The sequence below is a fragment of the Symphalangus syndactylus genome, chromosome 18 (assembly GCF_028878055.3).
Source record: "Symphalangus syndactylus isolate Jambi chromosome 18, NHGRI_mSymSyn1-v2.1_pri, whole genome shotgun sequence".
NCBI classification, from domain to species: Eukaryota; Metazoa; Chordata; class Mammalia; order Primates; family Hylobatidae; genus Symphalangus; species Symphalangus syndactylus.
The window spans coordinates 110423949-110443743 of NC_072440.2; the positions used below are offsets into that span (position 1 = coordinate 110423949).

Genomic DNA, 19795 nt, shown 5'->3' on the forward strand with positions numbered 1-19795 from the left:
CTCAGAATGTTCCTCCAGGACTCTCCTGGTGCTCCCTGGATGCTCCCCTTTTCCCAACCAGGGAGGTCCCCTCAACTCTCTGAGATCCGCTTCTAGGCAGAGAGTGGCGGGAATGAGGACCACATTGCCAGGGGCTCTTCCAGGCCCAGTGGGAGCTTTCTGTTTGACCCAGGCATGTTTCAATAGCATACCTTGTTTTATAACACAGGAAGAAAGTTCTCCTGAGCCCTGGGTCCCTCTGTGATCTGCAGGAGGTGGAAGGGAGGGTGGCCCCAGCCAAGGAGTCAGTGCAGCACAAGGGAGGGAGACAGAGAGCATTTCCATCCAGGGCTGAACCCTGCTGTGCCCCAGCTCCTACGAAGCCCCATGCCCCCATTCTGGGCTGGCAGCCCCTCCCTATCAGCCCTTCAGTCATCCGGCCAGGTCACCACCTCAGGGAAAAGAGAGGAAGTGTTGCTGCGCTGTGTCCAGGCTGTGATCTCTAGTCCTGGAGGCCAGGCAGGTTGACCCATCCAGAGCCCCGCAGGATGGGGAGGGGGTCTGGGGCGCCAGCAGGGGTGGGGATTGCTAAAGTGAGATCCTCACCAGGATGCGCCTCCTCCTGCATCTGCTCTGGAGAAAGCAGGACTCAGTGAGCCCCAACCCACCCCACTGCCTGCTCTCATGGGGAACCTTGCTTCTGAGAATTACATTCCCGACCCCCACCCCATGCTCCCCCTGCCCCCACGCCACTCCTGTGGAAAACTGGCTTTACTGAATCACTTTATAAGGAAGCCTTCAGGGACTTGACTTCTCTGACCTTTGGAGTCAGCTCCCTGCTCTGCCCCAGGCCCAGACGCCCTCCAAGGGAGCCCTCTGCTTTCCCCGACGCCGGCCCTGCACTGACGCGGTACCTGGTGCTGCCTCCCCAAAGCACCTCAGACCCTTTGCTTCTTTGATTTTAATCTCCATCTTTTAGTGTTTGACGGGAAGCAATTGGGAGGGAAAGAGTCAGATTCAACATCTGTCTTGAACTGTGAATCCCAAAGGGCCCAGTGAATAGCAGCAGTGAGAGGTGACATCTGGTCAACCTCCTCTGCCTGAAACAACCCAGTGTTCTGGCCCAGTGCTGACCGGGGTGGAGCGCAACCCTGCTTTGTTTTTGCAGGAAGATTCCCTCCTGAAGCACTGCCACATTCGCCCGCCCCCCAGCCCTCCCCAGGGCCTGGCAAGCATTCAGCAGATGCTGAATGAAAGCACTGAGCTTCAGCAGCGCCCTCTGCACCAGCCCAGGAAGCCAAACTGTGTTCCATGCCCGAGCACCATGCCAGTCTTCTAATTTGTTCTCCAAAGTGGCACAAAGCAGCTTAAACCCAGGCCCTGTCATTAGCTCAGTTTTCCCACGGTGGAAGCCCAGGCTGGCCTAAGGGGGTCCTCTGCAGGTGGCATCCCCCCTGGAGCTCACAGTCTAACTCACAACTCATGCGGGTTCCTGGCAGAACTCAGGTCCTGAGCTTGTAGCTGTCAGGCCCGACTGTCCTGCTGGACATTGGGCAGAGTCGTCCTCCACAGATGAGGTCCCCAGGTCCTGGCCACACAGCCGGTGGCCTCACCGCTTGGCAGCTGGGCTGGGGTCTCATAGGATGTCACCCCATCATGGGAGCAATGACTGTACTGTGTTCACAGGGCCACCCACACTCAAGGACAGAGGCCCACGCACGGCAGGTGCACACGGGGAGACTTTGGGGCCACCTTAGGATTCTGCCCACTGGAGGGGGGCTATCCAGTCACTGCGCTAGGATCTTCAGAGAAATAAAAATGTCAAGACAGTCTCCGTCCCAAGAAACTCAGCCTGTTACAATTTTATAGGGAAAACCAATATACAAACAAAAAATTAACAATACAAACAAATAGGATCATTCTTATATCCAATAAAGAGATGGGGAATCTGGAGATCGAGACCATGGCGTGAACCCGGGAGGCGGAGCTTGCACTGAGCCGAGATTGCGCCACTGCACTCCAGCCTGGGCGACAGAGCGAGACTCCGTCTCAAAAAAAAAAAAAAAAAAAAAAAAGAGAGATGGGGAATCTGATCTTTTAAAAGTGAGTTCCCATATGTGAATTAATCTCAATTAAACAAACAAAAAACTTTGACATTCTCATAATTAGTGTGAAGCTAAGACTGTAATTCCGATCCTTTGATTTCTCCAAATAATTTCTAATAGACATAATATTACTTGATTCTTAAGGGAAGAGTAAGTAGGTTTTCAGGAGTATGCCAACTTTTAAATAGAATTATGTTATAATATGTAAATTCTACCAATGTATCTGTTTTCTGTAACTGAACTAATTTCTGTCGTCTCCTCCACTGTATGGTGAGAGCTTGCTCGCCATGACCTAGGTCGCTTGGTGCCTCCCCCCCCATCTTCACCCCAGGTGCACCTTTGGGGCAAGTGGCAGCTCCTGGGGGTCCCCGTCCTGGCCAGAGCACCAGCGTCATGGGCGGCTCCTCCACCTTCCCAGCTCCCAGCCTTGAGGCCTCTCTGTGTCTGTCGCCATCAGGAAGGCAGGGGAGTGGCGTGTCTGAGGTCTCTTTCCCCAGCTCCATGTTGCTCTCAGGGGAGAGGGAGAAAGTCTGGCTCTCAGGCCACTCTCTGAGGACCCACAGGCATCCAAACCCCTTACTCCTCTCCCTCCTCTCCCCTCCCTGCTCCGTCTCCTCCCTGGAGATTCCTCCGCCGCTACCTGATGGGGATGCATCCTTCCAAATCTATGGCTGCTGCAAGGAGTTCCTCCTGTCTCTGGGATTTGGCATCCGCAAAGCGAAGGCTTTGAAACGCAAATGCCTTTTTCTCTGATTTTTGCCTCTAACAGCTGTTCCTTGAAGCACCAAATGCTAGCCAAAATGGTGGTAAAATGCATAAGAAGAACAAATTATGCATCGGCCTGGATACTGCGGAGTCCTCCCCCACTCTCTCCTCTGGACAACTCGCTGCATGGATCCATCCCCTGAGTGCTGGTCAGTGCTCCCCAGAGGAGCTGCAGAGGGCAGTGTCCCGGCGCCACCCTCGCATGGCCTGGCCGGGGTGTCACAGGCAGGCCCCCGAGGTCTCACAGGGCCCAGGGAGCAAACTTCAGGACAACAGCAGCTCAAAGGCAGAGGCCCGCACCCCTCTCCTCCCTGTGCTCAGCCTTCTCTGGGATCCAACCTCTCCTTCCAGGCTGGCGCTGACGTCCGACACGTTCTGGCCCCTGTCCTGCCAGCCTTCTCAGCACTCTGGGTTGGAAGGAACATTCCAGGAAGGCAGTATTTCCCAGAGGACAGAGCGCCGCCCTGCTCTGCTGGGCACAAAATTACCTAACCCTAGAGTGACATGGAGAAAATACCAAACTGAATCTACATTACAGATTGTTGGAAGAATTAGTTGGGGTCATGTATCTAAAATGCTTAATGCAGGGTCCTAAGCATGGGAATATGTTTAGTAAGTCTAGTCTGCTATATTAGCTATTATTTAAATTTGTTTATAGCAAGAATCGCTCTCTGTTTAGAATCCAAACTAAAAACATTCCCCAACCCCCATGGAGAGGGCTTGGCACTTTCCCTGAAAAGCCACTGAGCATCCCACATCACCTCTGCCCAGTGGTCCCACTGGGGGGGAGGCGTGGCCTCATCCCGTGGGTCGTGCCAGGGACAGCAAGGCCCAGGCCAACACTGTGCCACGTGATGGTCACTGGACACCCAAGACTACTCAGCTCTTGAAGTTTGGCCCCTGTGACAGAGAACTGACTTTTTAAAATTGTTTGATTTCAGTAAATATAAATGTTAATTTGACCACACAAGATGAGGGCCGCCACCATTGGCAGTGCAGGGCTGAACATGCTGCCAGCCACGGGTCTTCCTGCAGGCACTCAGCCTCATCACTGCTCCTCCCAGGAGCCTGACCCACCTGCAGGGCTGAACACGCTGCCAGCCACGGGTCTTCCTACAGGCACCCAGCCTCATCGCTGCTCCTCCTAGGAGCCTGACGCAAGCCCTCCCTGCAGCCTTTGCTTCCCTCCTGGGGGGCTGCTCAGAGGCTGCCCTCCAGTGTCAACCACAACCACTCCAGCCCGCTGCCTGCTCCCTCTTCTAGGACCCCGGAGCTGAAGCCCTGAGCCAGATAGGGTGGACCTGAGTGCCCCGAGTGGAGAGAAGGCTACAACTACAGCTGCCACAGCTATAGCTATGACAACAACAGCTGTAATCACAACCACAGTCACAGCAGCTATACAGCTGCAGCTCTGACAACTACAGCTACAACAGCTACAGCTATGACAACGACGGCTGCAACCACAACCACAGCAACAACAGCTACACAGCTACAGCTATGACAACAGCTGCAACAGCCCTCACCACCAGAACCATAACAGCCAGCACCACCAGCTGGGCACCCCTGCTGGGTCTGCCTGGGGAGGGCAAGCTGCCACAGGGCTGTGCAGCAGGACAGGTGTCTCCTCATTGATGATCTTTTCCTCCCACGTGTCAATGCCATTTGAGGAGCTTAGGGCAAAAGCTCACATTTGCAGAAGAGTTATGGTTCACATGTTAAAAAGAAAATGAGGTGCAATAAGGTCCCTTTCACAGGTGTGGGGGCCAGGCCATCAACATATCCCTTCAGGAGACACAGCCAAGCCACAGCAGTGACAGTGTTAACAACCGAGCCTCCTGAGATGCAAGCAAAAGGAGAAACACAACCAAACATTTCCCTTCTTCTGCTAGGATTAGACTCAGTACTCGGCAGCAGGCAGCCCGAAAGGGGCCTTCACAGGAGAGGAGGGTTTCACTGTGGACACAGCAGCCGCCATGAGGTGGTGGCTTCTGACTGCCAGGGGCCCAGATGCCTGGGTCCTGTGCCTCAGCCCTTGACACTTGGAGACCACCTCAGGGTGAGTTTGCTGCCACAATAGCCATCCTGTCCCTGGAGGAAGGAAGGGGCCCCTCTCAAAGGACACAGGCTGCAGGCCACGCTTCTGCCTCCACCCTCAGACCCATGTGGTCCCAGGGCCAGCCCTCGCCATCGTGTGGCAGCCAGGTGCCTGCTGAGCACGCAGGAGCATCCCTGGGGAAGAGGGGCTGACAGTGGACACACCCTGTGCTCTCCAGGAAACAGACCCAACCCACACAAAGATGGCAGACACTTTGCAGAAAGGTGCACGTGTGTTCCTCAATACTGGGTTTATTAGGCATCTCTATTGGGAATCCTAGCCAAACTCTACAGACTGAAATCACATATATCTCCACTAAATCTTAAAACACTACTAAAATGACCCGCTCTCCTCTTATAAACCCACAAATATAATGCAACTAAATAACGAAATAAGGAAGGGAAGTGCAGGCCATCCCATCCAAAAGGCACTGGGAGCCGCCCAGCCGAAGCACACGTGGCTCAGGCCTCAGCTCCCTGCAGAGGAGCTGGCAGGGGAGGGAGAGGATGGGGGTGGAGAGAAAGAGTGAAGAAAACCCAGAAAAAGAGGAGTGAAGAGCGTGCAGAACCTCCATAGAAAAGAGGCTGGGACCTAGAGTGGGGATTCAGAGTTGGTCAGAAAACAGAGGACTAGTTGAACTGTCTAAGAGGGGTTCGACTCCTGGATGCCCTGCCACAGGCCTCCTTCTCTCCTTCTTCTCTAGCAGAAGGATAAGCTAGAACAGAAGCTCTGGAGCTGGTCCTAGGAAGAGCTGGAAACAGCATGAGCCGTTGTACTGAAGATGGGAACATCAAGTGAGATGGACGGGCCCCAAGGCCTTGGTCCCGTGTGGCTCCGGGAATCCAGCGGCTCCTCCTGCTCCTCTGCCTTCTCCACTCCCTGCCACTCCAGACAGAGCAGGGGCCTCTTCTCTAGAACCAACAGATTCAAGATAAAGGGCCTCCAGGCACCAGTGTCTGGGAAGTATTAGTGAACAGCCAAGGACTCCGGCCACTGAAGGCAAGCAGTAAACAACAGGGTGGAAACCAAGTAAACAAACCAGCCTTACCAGGGGGCAAAAAAAAGCTCAGAGGAAGCAGAAACATTTCTGCAAAGAGGAGCAATCTTTTTAAAAACCTATAATTTGTTATCAGACAGAAAAGAACAGAAAGAACATTAAAATATATTGTATTCATAACCCAAGAAACATTCAGAGAATACGAATATCTATTTTAAAAAATAAATAAAAAGTTTGCTTAGAAAGTTAAAATGTAAAATTGAGATAATGTCCCATAAATTATAAAGAGATGAGAAAAGAAGATGAAAGATTTTGTTAAAAAAAATAGAGAAAGAATTCAGGAGAGTTAATAATCAACTAATAGGAGTTTCTGAAGAAGTAGAGAGAGTAGAGAAAATGGAAGAAAGAAAATTCCCAAAGAAAGAAATCAAGGAAAATCCCCATGGCAGAGATCTTGAGTTTTCAGATATAAAGGCCTCATTGAGTAGCCACGCAATCATGAAATGGTTCTGTGTTGTCCAGGGCTCTACCTGAGAAGCAGGACCAGTAGGATTTATCTATGGATGGGTTCATCACAAGGAACTGGCTGACACCATCTGGGGCTGGCTCTGCAAGTCCAAAATCTGTAGGGCAGACAGGCAGCCTAGAAACTCTTGGTCAGAAGAAGTTCCATTCCACAGGGAGAATTTCTTCTTCCTCGGGGAAACCTTAGTTATGTTCTTAAGGTCTTTTGACTGCTTGAGTCCGGCCCACTGAGAGTATTGAGAATAATCTCCTTACTTAAAGTCAACTAGGCCAAGTGTGGTGGCTCACACCTGTAATCCCAGTATTTGGGGAGGAGGAGGCAGGAGGATCACTTAAGCCCAAGAGTTTTAGACCAACCTGGGCAACATGGCAAGACATCATCTCTACAAAAAATTTAAAAATTAACCAGGCATGGTGGCACATCCTGTGGTCATAGCTATTTGGGAGGCTGAGGTGTGAGAATTGCTTGAGCCCAAGAGTTGGAGGCTACAGTGAGTATGATCATGCCACTGAACTCCAGCCTAGGTAACAACAGCAAAACCCTGTCTCAACAACAACAACAACAACAACGCCAACCAATGGTAGATGTTAGTCACTCTACAAAATACCTTCGCAGCAACACTTAGATAAGTATTTGATAAAGCAACTGGATGCTGTGTCCTCTCCAAGTTGACATATAAAACTGTCATAGCCAACCACACAGAGGTCCATCATCATGAAATTTTGAGAACCTGGAATGGGGATACAGAGAGAGAGAGAGAGAGAGACAAACAGAGACAAAGGGAGAGACAAAAGAAAAGGAAGCTAAGAGATGTACTCAACTGCAATGCTGGAAACAAGAATCAAATAGGACAATGCCTTCAAAACTCTTAGGAAAATGATTGCACACTCAGCATTCTATACCCAACCAAACTATCAATTTGGAATGCAAAAGCAGCAAGCTCCATCCAATGGGTGACCAAGACCCAGCCCTTCTTACTCCTCTTGAGTGGGTGCTCTCTTCTGTACCCATTGCTGCCTCAGGCTGTGCTCCCTCATTCCTCTCCCAGGCCCCTCTGCCAGCTTCCTCACTGGCCCCCCACTGCGCTCTGCCCTCTGCAAGCATCCTCCATGCTGCTGCCAGTGAGCTCTCTACCAAGCAGACTCTACTGTGTGGTTGCCAGGATTACATGCTTCCAATCCTTTGTCATTGCCTAGAAGCCAAATCCATTCTCCTCTGTAAGGCACTTGAGATCTTCCTAATAAGCTCTTACCCATCCCTCCAGCTCCCTGTCTCTCTGCCCCTTGGTTGCACCCAGACCTAAATTCAAAGCTGAAGGCATGCTGCTCAGGCTTCTTCGGCCCTTCCACTGCTCCTTGTCTCCTTCAAATAAATGTCTGTCTTTAAACCCCATGCAGACTCCACCTCCCTCTGTAATGGTGCAGAGCATCCCATCATCGGATCATGCGCATCCCTGTAGGGCATGTGTATTCACAGGGACCTCTGCCCAAACTGCACTGGCAGGGCCCGAGTGTAGCATCTGTCACTCATGGGTGCATAAAGAGAGGCCGCAGGAGGAGGAGTGGAGAGTGAGGCTGGTGCTGGATGGCCTGGGTGTAAACTCAGCCCTGCCTTTTCTGACTGTATGGTCTGGGGCAAGTTAGCTATTCTGCATCTCAGTTCTCTCCTCTGTAAAATGGGATGGTCATAGATTGTTTGAGCAGTGGGCCAAGTCTGAAGAGCATGCCAGCATGTGATAAGTAAAGCATTTATAGCAGCTCACCACTGCTGTTAGCACTGGCATGACCCTCCTGTTAGGACTGTGCCTGAGGACAGGAGGTAAGTGTTGCTGATGAGTGAATAGAGATAGGAAGTTGGACGACCTATGGAAGTGGCTCTTCAAAACGTCTCTTCTCAGGCCTCCTTCTCCTAACAGTGTTTTGATTGTCACTGCTGAATAGCAGGGGCTCCAGAATCCATCCCTTGGGCAGGAGGCAGGTGGCCTCCCTGGGCTGCAGGAATGAGCTGTGTGGGTAGCTGCCATCCCTCAGGCTTTGAGAGGGACCTTTGTCTCCTGAGGCAGGTGGACGTGCACCCCAGTGGAAGGGACCTGGGCTGGGAGCTGGGAGCTGGGGGCCATCTGGGTGGTCACACAGCCACCCACGGCTGCACTTCCTGCACCACCTGCCCATGTGGCTGTGGCCGAGTCATCCACCTGGCACAGAGATCACTGTTCTAGAAACACTTCCCTCTCTCCATGGTTTGAGAGCATCCTGTTTGGCACAGAATATTTTTAGGGGAAAAACCTCTAAATTCTGGATCTTGGCTTGAGAAGGGACCACAATGTCATTGCTTCCCACTGAGATGGAAGCAGATGTGATACACAGTCAGAGGCAGAAATGTCACGTGGCTCCAAGAACACCCTCCTGCCCTTCCTCACATATGCTGGGGCCAGAGTCCGGGAAGCAAACCACAGAAGAGCTGCCCTCGTGGGGACCGGGGCAAATGCAGGAGAGGCTATGGCTGCTGCACCAAATCCACGTTTGCTTGTTGAGGAGATGCTCTCGTCATCGTGAGTCAATCAATGACAAGAATAGGATTAAAATATACACTAATAGTGTATGTATACACCCGGAGTGTGCGTCTCATATAAATTACATATTATATAGAGTATTAAAATAGTAGCAGTGGAATAGGGAATAGTAAAATAAATAAAATGTTATTAGAGTGAAACTCGGTGTGAAGGAAACTGCCCCTGGCTGTGTGCAGCTGATTTTCAGAGGATCCTGAATCGCAGACAGCACATGGCTGGGCTCTTCCCACCTGGAGCTCTTTGTCCTGAGTTCTCCTCATCCCAGCACCTTCCAGGTGCAACAAAGCTTCTACACACACTCCCACCTCCTCTCAAATTACTTATTTTTCTTCCCAATCTCTGTGTCTTGTTAACCATATCCCCCTTCGAAAATTTCACTTATTTAGTTATTTCCAACTGTAATGTTGTCCAGAAAAAGGCCCTTCTAGGCTGATGTCCTGATAAAAAATGTCAGGGCCTCCCCCAAGCTCGGTTTGAAGCCCTTCTAAAGCTTTCCCTAGAACCTTCATCTGGAATCCCCGGTGCTGACGCCTGGTGCCAGACGTCTGGGGCCTGGGGCAAGCGGGTGGAGCAACCACTTAACTACTTGCTGCCCGGAACTTCCCCTCACTGAAACTTGGTGACTTCCAAACCTACACTCAGCAGCACTTGACTTTAATTGGAGAAGCGTTTCTGTAACAGGCTGCTGGGTCTCACGTTCAGAACTAACGTGTGAATAAAATAGTAAGCACCCTCTTTATAGTTTACCACCCAAGACCAGCAGTGGGCTGACCTCCCTGGCTGAGCCAGGTGTGTGGACTTTCCCCTGAGAGCCCTGGACCAGCACCGCCCCCAGGCCACCGCTAGATGGCACTGTCCCCGCACCAGGGCTGCACTGGGCCCGCTCACAGGGTTCTCTTCCAAATTGGACCTGAGCTGGCAGTGCAGTCACTGGATTGGAATTGGCGGCACCGACACAGCTGCATTTGGACAGAATGCATCATTCTTCAGGCCCGTCTTTGTTTCCTAATTTAGTTTCCCAAACTCTTGCTGAAGGCTCCTGCTCCTTAAATAACACCATTATTTGTCATTCCCAGCAGACAGTTTTATTAACTGAGAGTGAAGAGAAGCAGCGTGAGACTGTGGGCAAAGCCGGTGCTGACCCGCAGTGTGGGTCCAGGAATGTGGACTCTGCACTTTCCGGCCGTGTGGCACCCCTATCCCCCCACCCATGGGGGACTTGCCTCCCTGCACTGGTGGCCTCTGCTTCCTGGAGCGGTCGGTCCTCTGGGTGGTTCTCTCCCATGCACTTCATTAACCACACATAACTTAGTTCTGTTCATTTATGTTCAAGGTAGGAGAAGCCAGGATGGGGAGATGCCTAGTAGATATGACTATCTAAATACTCTTAATAAGGAATTTTATAATCAAGTCATGAGAAAATGGGCCGTTTCGACATGAGAGTGGACAAGTACCCCAGTGCCCACCTCCCAGCAGGAGCCGCCTTCTGACCACACTGCATGATTTCAGGAGCTGAGGCCCCCATGGGGAGCTGAGTAGAAGGTGGCCATGTGCAGCCCCTCTGGAGCACACTGTCTGCAGGGACCCCTGGGTGCTGCTGACAACAGGGGTCCACCCTGGGACGCAACCAACTGGCAGGACCCCGCGGTCCTCTGGTCTACCTCTCACCCTACAATGCAGGCCCCAAGCCGCCAGCCGGGCAGTGAGGTCCCGTGCATACACTGGGGCATAGGAACGGGACAGGGCCACCCCCTGGGGGGCCACAGCTGTCACTCTGCGCTCACTCAGTGGCCTTGAAAGAAGCGCCTGAAGCGAGAGAACGTGGGTGACGGGGTTTCCCTGAAGTCAAGTCAAAGCAGCCAACGTGCACCATGTCCATCCTCATTTTATGCGCCTTCGTCTTGGCGTAGCCTCAGCAGCTGCTTTTGGCTGCGGCTTTTAAGCTGTGAAAGTATTTGCTGGGAATGTCCTTGGCTCCTCACACAGCACCTCCTCCCTGTTAGGCTGGTTTCTCTGCTGGATCTAAACCAGGAGGGAGGAAGCATCGTGAGTGGTGCTGGGGGCTTAAGCGGCTCCTCCCTCCCTCCTCTGGGGGTGCCCCCTGGAGCCCAAAGCTTCTGGGAACCCGGCAGGGAGCTCTGCTCCTGAGCCAGGAACTGCCAGGCACCACACAACTGCTGTCCGCGGGGCCTGTCTGGTTTCCCCAAGTGCTTCCGCTTCATTTGCTAATCCATAGAGCGTAGCTCAGAATGATCGCTTGCCTGGGGTCCCCAAACACTCCCTGAGCTGGAAAGTGCTTGTGTGATGTGTTAGTCATGGATAATACAAAATTGTTAACATGGGACTTTAAGCCATCAAAATTTCTCTTTTATTTCTTAACAACAACAACAAAAAAGACTGAATGTGGTGGCTCATACCTGTAATCCTAGCACTTTGGGAGGCTGAGGCAGGAGGGTCGCTTGATATCAGGAGTTCGAGACCAGCCTGGGCAACATAGTGAGACCTAGTTTCTATTAAAATATTTTTAAAAGAAAAAAAAAGAGAGAACAGTGCCACAGGGCGTTCCATTGGTGATGAAGCGTGCAGATGCGCAGGGAGCCACTTCCCAGTCTAAGGCTTTGAATGCAGGAAAAGCCATCTATGGCTAAGAAGAGACAAAAAATAATTCTAAACTAGAAAAGATAAAATACAGGACAAAGGAGAGATGGGCCAGGCAGCCCTGGGACACTGGCCTGGCCGACTGTCTGGTGTGGAGAGGCCAGGAGTTCCGGGGGCAGGGCATGGGGAAGGGGTGGCTGTTAGGATTCCATGGAGGTGTACCCAGTGAGGTGCACCCCCACACTCTTCCCTCCTCAGAATCAGAGCCAGAAAGCAGCTCGGTCTCTCGGCCCCTCCTGCTTCCTGACCACTGAGAGGCAGGACACTGTCCTTCCTATTTTATTCACACGACAGATATCCCTCCAGGGCCCGTGGTATCCCAGGCACAAACCATGATTCTGAGTGGAGAGGGTGGGAAGGACACAGGGATGGCCCTGCTGGGGTGGAGCTGACAGCATCATGAGGCAAGAGCCGCTGAAGAAGCCAATGCACCTCCTCATGACGAGTGGGAGCAGGGAGGGACCCCAGCGACAGAGAGGACGGGGAAGGGGCCTGTTGATGCTGCTCAGCGAAAGTGGCAGAGACATCGGGACCAACATAGCCAGGCTCTGGGAGCTGGGGCACCAAGCCCAGCCGCAGAGGGGCCTCACCTCAGGCTCTCAACCGTATCCCCCAGAGAGCCAGGCCTGCGGCAGCCGGAGCTCACTGAGCTGATTCCACAGGACGGAACCTCACCTGTTCTCCCAGGCCTGGCTCTCCTGACATCTGCCTTTCGTGGTTCTCATTTAATATCCTTTCTCTATATTCGACCTTCAAAATATTCCTGTGAGGTAGGGAATTTGTTTGCTTTTAAATTCCCATTTTACAAATGAAACACCCGGGCTTAGAGAGGCCACTAGAATAAGTCAGCAGCGGAAGCAGGACTTAGCAGAGAAAGTCTGACTTCCAAGCCCGTACTTCACTTCTCCCTGGAGCTCCTAGGTTGCAGGTAACAAGAATCCCCAAGAAGCAAGCCTGGAGCAGAGCCAGGGAAACGAGGTTCCACTCTTCGCCCCACCGCTAAGGAGCTGTTCGTTCATGGATGAATGCTCTCCGCCAGACCTGCACCTACAATTCTGCAAGCGTTTAGTCCACTGTGGGAAAAAGAAAGTGAGATCTGCCCTAAAGAACTTAACTGAGCAGATCTTTAAAAATTCTGCAGCAAGACCCATAAAAGAGAAAGAGGCCGGGGAGCTCCGCACCCCCAGTGAGGTGGAGGCTGGGGACAGTTTCTGCAAAAGCCGAATCCTAAAGGAAAAATCACGGACATGATGTCAGTCTGTTTCCATTTTCTATGCTGTGCATTTTTACTAAACACGTCCCATCTGCAAAGGCTCCTGCACACCTGGATACACATAGCAATGTGGTCGGCATTCCGAGGAACCACCCTCAGACCAGCAGAAGAGGAAAAGATAACCAAGGATGTGAACTGCCCATGTCCCGGTCCCGGGAGGCTGCGCTCCAGGGCAGAGGGGATTCGAGGAAGGCAGCGCTGTGGTGGGCCCGAGCCTGGGCCGGGAGGGCCTCCTGGTGCAGGCCAGGCCCTGCTTTGTGGAGAAAACAGTGAAGAGTTGGGCGGTCAGTTGGATGGGGACAGGGCGGGACAGCAAACTCAAGTGGGAGCGCCAGGGGCGTTCACCTAGCGGCAGAGAAGATCGCTGGCCTGGGGAATTCATGAGTGGACAGGGGGAGGTAGCACGTGTGAGAAGAGCCCGTCGCAAAGGCCTAGAGCAGCGGCCCCCAACCTTTTGGCACAAGGGAGCGGTTTCATGGAAGCTAATTTTTCCACAGAAGAAGGGTGGGATGGTTTCTGGATGAAACCATTCCACCTGGGATCACCAGGAATAGCTTCTCCTAAGGAGCCCGCAGCCTAGACCCCCTCGCAGGCGCAGTTCTCAGTAGCGTTTGCGCTCCTGTGAGAATCGAATCCCGCCGCTGACCTGACGGGAGGCGGAGCTCAGGTGAGAATGCTCCCTCGCCCGCTGCCCACCTCCGCCTGTACGCCCGGTTCCTAACAGGCCACCGCAGGGGGTTTGGGGACCTGTGCTCTAGAAAATATTCTAGCATTGGCAGCTGCTCTCAGAGAAGCTGCTGGAAGCTCTCCTGGGGGGGTGGGGGCAATCACAGCTGAGCCCGTGGGGCCATTTCTCAGCTGTGGGATGGAACGGATGGGACCCAGGCTGAGGCCCAGGGGCCTCGCTGAGGGAGAAGCACAGACCTGGACTGAAGTGATGAAGAGAAGGGAGGGGTTTCAGGCGCAGACAACACAGGCTGCTCACTGGGAGGGTGGCAAGGAGGAGGAGGCGGGCCTTTGTGGCCCTCCCTCTCTCCCCACCTGCAGCTCCTGGCCCCTCAGTGCCATTCGCAAACACAGGGAAAGTGGAAAGGGCCGGGGAGGTTCGGACGGCGGAAGGCGAGAGAGGTTCAGAGGGCGGAAGATGGGAGCTGCTCCCATGCATTTGTGAGGATCACACTGAGCCGGGCTGGGCCAGATGCACCATGGACCCACCAGGCGTCACCCTCGTCCTACAGTCACAGTCTTAGGACCTCTGCAGGAGGCCCTCACCCCAGCCCTCCTCTCATCTTAGCCCAGGGCGGCAGCTGCACTCAAGAGTCTTTTTTTGTTGTTGTTGTTGTTTTGAGACAGAGTCCTGCTCTGTCACCCAGGCTGGAGTGCAGCAGTGCGATCTCGGCTCACTGCAACCTCTGCCTCCCAGGTTCAAGAGATTCTCCTGCCTCAGCCTCCCGAGTAACTGGGATTATAGGCACCTGCCACCACACCCAGCTAATTTTTGTATTTTTAGTAGAGACAGGGTTTCACCATGTTGGCCAGGCTGGTCTGGAACTCCTGACCTTGTGATCTGCCCTCCTCGGCCTCCCAAAGTGCTGGGATTACAGGCATGAGCCACCGTGCCTGGGTAAGAGTCTTCTCTTAACTTGGAAGTACTGCAAAATCCTGCCGCAGGCCTCTTTGAGGGCTCAGTCTGCACCTTCCAGAGCCTGGGTGCACTCACACTCACCCTGGGCCCCCACTCACTGAGCCATCACAGAGTGCATTCAGACATTTTATGCTTTCAGAAATCGTCACTGGGCACCTATTCTATCTCCAGCACTCTCCCATCATGGGGATACAGAGCAGTGAACAAAAAAGTGCATTTTAATCCTTGCCCTCAAGAATACATATTCTTTTCATTAAACTTCACAAGCACAGTCAATTCTATATTTTATTCTCATTTCACAAGTGAGCAAACAGGACTGCGTAAGTCTTTCCTAGCCAATTCCACGTCTGATGTGCGTTAGAGCGTCAGGGGGTGCGGTGTGAGGTCCATGGGCCTCCTGGTCTCACAAAGGACTTGCCAGATGTAGTCACCGACTGCAGAGTCTACCTGGATGCGGGGGCCAAAGCGCAGGCACACCTGCAGGAAGATGTGTGTGACAGCCGCAGCGTGTCCAGCGGCAGGAAGGGGGAAAGTGGCGTTAAAATCCAAGCATCCTATTTTAGGAGAGCCTTAACAGATCTTTTGAGAACTTCTTATTTTACAAATGAAAATATCCAGCTCGCCATCAGAAGCAGATTTACGGATAAGCTAGGGAAGCAGAAATGTCAGCCCCCACCCCAGCCAGATTTGCAGGGCATCCTGCTGGGATCTGATGGGGAGGCAGGAGAAGACCCAGGAGGGTACCCCGGAGTGGAGACGACTGCCAGGTTGTTGCCCAGGCCACATCAGGGCGGACTGAAGAGGAGCCTGTTCCCTCAGGAACGCGAGGGGTTCATTCACGCCCCACGCTAAACAGAGCTTGAGGAGCACAGGGATTTCCGGCGTAAACAGCAGCAGGCAGGGTGAGAGCCTCCATCAGAAGCAGCAGTGCCAATGTCTAGTAATGAATAAATGAACAAAAAAACAGCAAAGGGAACCATGAGCCAGGACCCCCTCAGGGAGTGTCCGGATTCCTGGGGATGCAGTCAGGGCAAGCAGGAGAAGCCAGGGTGCCCACTGTGCCCACCGTGCCCGCCCCATCACGCCACCCAGTTCCCAGGGCTTCCCATGTGGCTTGCCCTGGGATGGGATAGGACGCGGGAGCTGATGATGCCGGAGCTGATGACGCCAGGGTTAAAGTCCCCGCTGCTCCTTCTCCCACTGAACCTAGGAACATCATCAGCAAACCCAGCAGTTCACAGCCACAGAGTTCTGGTATAAGCAACAAATACTGGTGATTATCCTAGACGTTCCAGGGCTGCAAAAACAAATACCACACCTTTGGCAGCATAGAAACCAGAAATTTATTCCTCCAAGTTCTGGAGACTGGAAGTCCGAGACCAAGGCGCCAGCAGATTCGGCGTCTGGCGAGGGCTGCTCTCTGGTTGGTGGACGGCGCCTTCTCACTCTGCCCTCACATGGGAGAAGGGGTGAAGGAGCTGTCTGGGTCCCTGTTATAAGGGCACGGATCCCATCACGAGGCCTCCTCACTTCCCATACGCCCCTCCTCCTAACACCATCCTGGTGGGGGTCAGGATTTCAGTGCACGAGTTTTCAGGGGACACAGGCAACAGCAATGATTATTTAGAATTTTATGAATATTCTATTATAATTATGAGATGCAAACGTCACATCAAAAAAATAACAACTTGGACCTGTGGTGTGGATGAAGAATACTGAAAATATTTTTATACAAAGATAGGATTTCCCCAAAAACAACCGCTAATATCCCCAGTTGAAAATGTATTACAATCAGGTTCTTCTGCTATGAATTTTCCTGTTTTCTTAAAAAAATTTTAAAAGAAAGTGTATTACAAAAATAATATTTAGAAAGCTTAATTATATTAATGCAGATATTAAAGAGATATTTCTAATAATTATGTAATCTACCTGCACTAGTAAAGAGTGTTTCTAGATATATCCCTAACACATCATCACACCACTTACGGACACAGTCCATCTAACACTTAATATACAGGTGAAATACAATATTATGTATAGAGAGAATAAACACATATGTCATATACATATATAAAACATTATAGGCGGGGTGCGGTGGCTCATGCCTGTAATCCTAGCACTTTGGGAGGCCGAGGCAGGCAGATCACCTGAGGTCAGGAGTTGAAGACCAGCCTGGCCAATATGGTGAAACCCTGTCTCTACTAAAAATACAAAAATTAGCCAGGCGTGGTGGCGCACACCTGTAATCCCAGAGGCTGTAATTCTGTAATTGGGAGGCAGAGGCAGGAGAATCACTGGAACCCGGGAGGCGGAGGCTGCAGTGAGCCGAGATCGCGCCACTGCACTCCAGCCTGGGTGACAGAGCCAGACTCTGTCTCAAAAAAAAAAAAAAAAAGAAAAAAGCATCATATACAGAAGTTTTTCACCTCACCCACAGTTAAGGGCCAGATGGCCCCTGGCCTTTAGCACAGTGAGGACTCCAGTTGACCAGCATGTCCAGGAGCCCCTGGGAGGGAGGGAAGGCCCCTTGGAGACTGAGGAGTTGTGAGGAGGCCGAGGCACAGGACTGCAGGAAGAGGCGCTCCACGCAGGACACGCCATCTTCAGCAAACACCCAACAGGACAGAAAAGGAGGCAGAGGCGCCTTCCTGCCCCGGAGGCGCACGTCTGCCACATGCACTGTGAAGAGCTGAGACGCATCCTGACGTCGACAAACCAGTGTCTGAGAAAAGTGAAGAGACACCTGGGAAGTTTGAAAACAGACTGAATAGCTGTGGATATTAGAAAACCAGCTAAAAATTGTGAGATAAGGAGATTGCAGTTATGTTTTCACCTTTGAGATTGGGGAAGCAGGAGGGGCACAGGTGACTAGCCTTGAGAGATAACAGCTGAATTTGGGGTGAGTGCATTATTCTGCTCTCTCTACTTTTGTATATTTGAAATTAACTTTTAAACCCAACGTTTCTATAAGCTTGATGCTTCCCATAATAAAGATTTTTAAGCAATATTATCACTCTACAAAAGTTCCCAAAAGCTCTGAAAGTTATGCAATGAAGGGGAGATTTCCTCTGCTCTCAGAGCCCCAGCTCCCAAGACCCCCCTGAGAGGCAGCCACAGCCGAGCGCCCATGATCAGTGCTCACCGCATGCATGAGTACACAGACACACACATGATGCACACACACACATGCACCCCATGTGTGCATAACCGTCATACTGTATGCATTGGTCTTTTTGCTCTTTCCCATTTTCAGACAGCCTTTTGCTATCAACCAACCTAATAAAATAATGCTGTTCTACATCTTGCTTGCCACCACTTCCCTGCAGGGCTAGGACATTAGACAGTTGACTAATGGCCGTCCTGTGTCTTGTCCACAGCTTGTCAGGATGCCCGAGAGCCACATCAGCGATGAAGAAGGCAAAGCTTTCTGGAGAGCAGATGCTGACCATCAAACAGCGGGCCAGCAATGGTGAGCACCCCTCCAGCCCTCGTGGCACCCATGGTCAGGAAGGCCCAGCAGGCACGGCCATGCCAGCTCTGTGCCCTTTGACAGTTACAGCTCACTTTCCTTAGAAAGCAGGGGCAGAGATCATTCTGGCCCTCTCATCTATGAAGCTAAGCAACTTGAGAAAAAAAGCAGTCTTTCTCAAAACCGTCTCCCACCCTCACCGACTTCACTACTCACCGGAATCACGAGCCCAAGTCCTGAGGGTCTCTTCAGCACTGGACGATTTGCTCCCTGGAACCCCAGTGTGCCCACATTTCTGCCTCTGTCCCTCAGGCCCTCATCCGGGGTTTCTCCACCCAGGAGCAGCTTTGGGGCCACCCCAGGCCACAGATAACAAGGATGGCACCCCCTCCCCTGTCGCCCTCACTCTCAGCATGTCTGGTGCCTGATTTTCTTGATTCCACCTGCAAATCTGTTTTGTTCTGAGGGTCTCTCTTGTCACCAACCAGCGCAGGTGTGTAGAGAGTTCTGCAGAGGAAAACTGGGGGACTCTGGAGGAGCAGGAGAGAGGAAAGCCACTTAAGCCCTTAGAAACATCCACAGTCCACCCTCATGATCTGGGGACTCTATTTGCGAGTTCACCTCCCTGCTGAAGTTAATTTGTAGACACATGCAATGATCTCAATGGGTTTGTAGTTACTCCTGTGCATTCGCAGAGCAGCTGAAGTGTCTGGTGTTCCTAAGTGCAGGGGGCTGTGATGTGCCTCACAAAGAAAACATGCATGCTGGCCAAGCTCCCTTCAGATAGGAGTCATGGTTGTGACTGTTGGCTGGGAGTTCTATGTTAAGGAATCCACAGTATCTATTAAATAAGTTGTCTTTAAATGGGAGCACACATAAAACAGGTGTATTAGTGCATTCTCATACTGCTATGAAGAAATACCCAAGACTAGGTAATTTATAAAGCAAAAAGGATTCATCAACTCACAGCTCCACATGGCTGGGGAGGTCTCAGGAAACCTACAATCATGGCGCAAAGGGAAGCAAACATGTCCTTCTTCACGTGGCGGCAGGAGAGAGGAGTGCAGAGCAAAGTGGGAAAAGCCCTAATAAAACCTCCAGATCTCGTGAGAACTCAGTATCAGGAACAGCATGGAGGTAACCACCCCCATGATTCAATTACCTCCCACCAGGCCCCTTCCACGACACGTGGAGGTTATGGGAACTGTAATTCAAGATGAGATTTGGGTGGGGACAGAGCCAAACCATATTAACAGGGTTTTTTATTGATCAATTGACAAAAATGGGACCAGAGGCTGGCAGGAGCTTGGCCCTTTGTTTCCAGAAGCAGTGATTCTGCTCTCAGCCTGTGTGCAGGTAACTTTATAGCACATGGCCCCCGGGAATAATGAGATCAGCTGTAACTTGTAGCCATTGAGCAGACTGGTCCCCTTCACAGCAGAAGCCCAGCCTCCCATTCTCACCTCTCACTTGCAGGATGCACCCCTAATTTTGTATTTCTAAAAGGAGCCTGCAAAGCTCTTCAAACACCACAAAGCAGGGGATGCCCTGGGCTGAAGGCGCCCAGACCTATAACGCCCAGATCCATCCTACAAAGCTGACCCTGGGCAGAACCTGGGACCCTCCTGCTGTACCTTTACCAAAGGGTACCTCCTCCCCAAATCCACCAAGAGTGAGCCACACCTGAGCAGCTCCCAAGCATGCAGGCAGG

At 52.0% G+C, this 19795-nt stretch overlaps 1 protein-coding gene across 6 annotated transcripts in view; it reads left to right on the top strand.

Annotated features, from left to right (window-relative positions):
- The window catches only part of MYT1L (myelin transcription factor 1 like), a 540435-nt gene that overhangs the window by 502175 nt on the left and 18465 nt on the right, over window positions 1–19795 (top strand). For all 6 annotated transcript variants that reach the window (XM_055253696.2, XM_055253693.2, XM_055253694.2 and 3 more), the window contains exon 22: window positions 17993–18084. In XM_055253696.2, the coding sequence (XP_055109671.1) occupies window positions 17993–18084 (92 nt within the window). The remainder of the gene's footprint in view (window positions 1–17992; window positions 18085–19795) is intronic.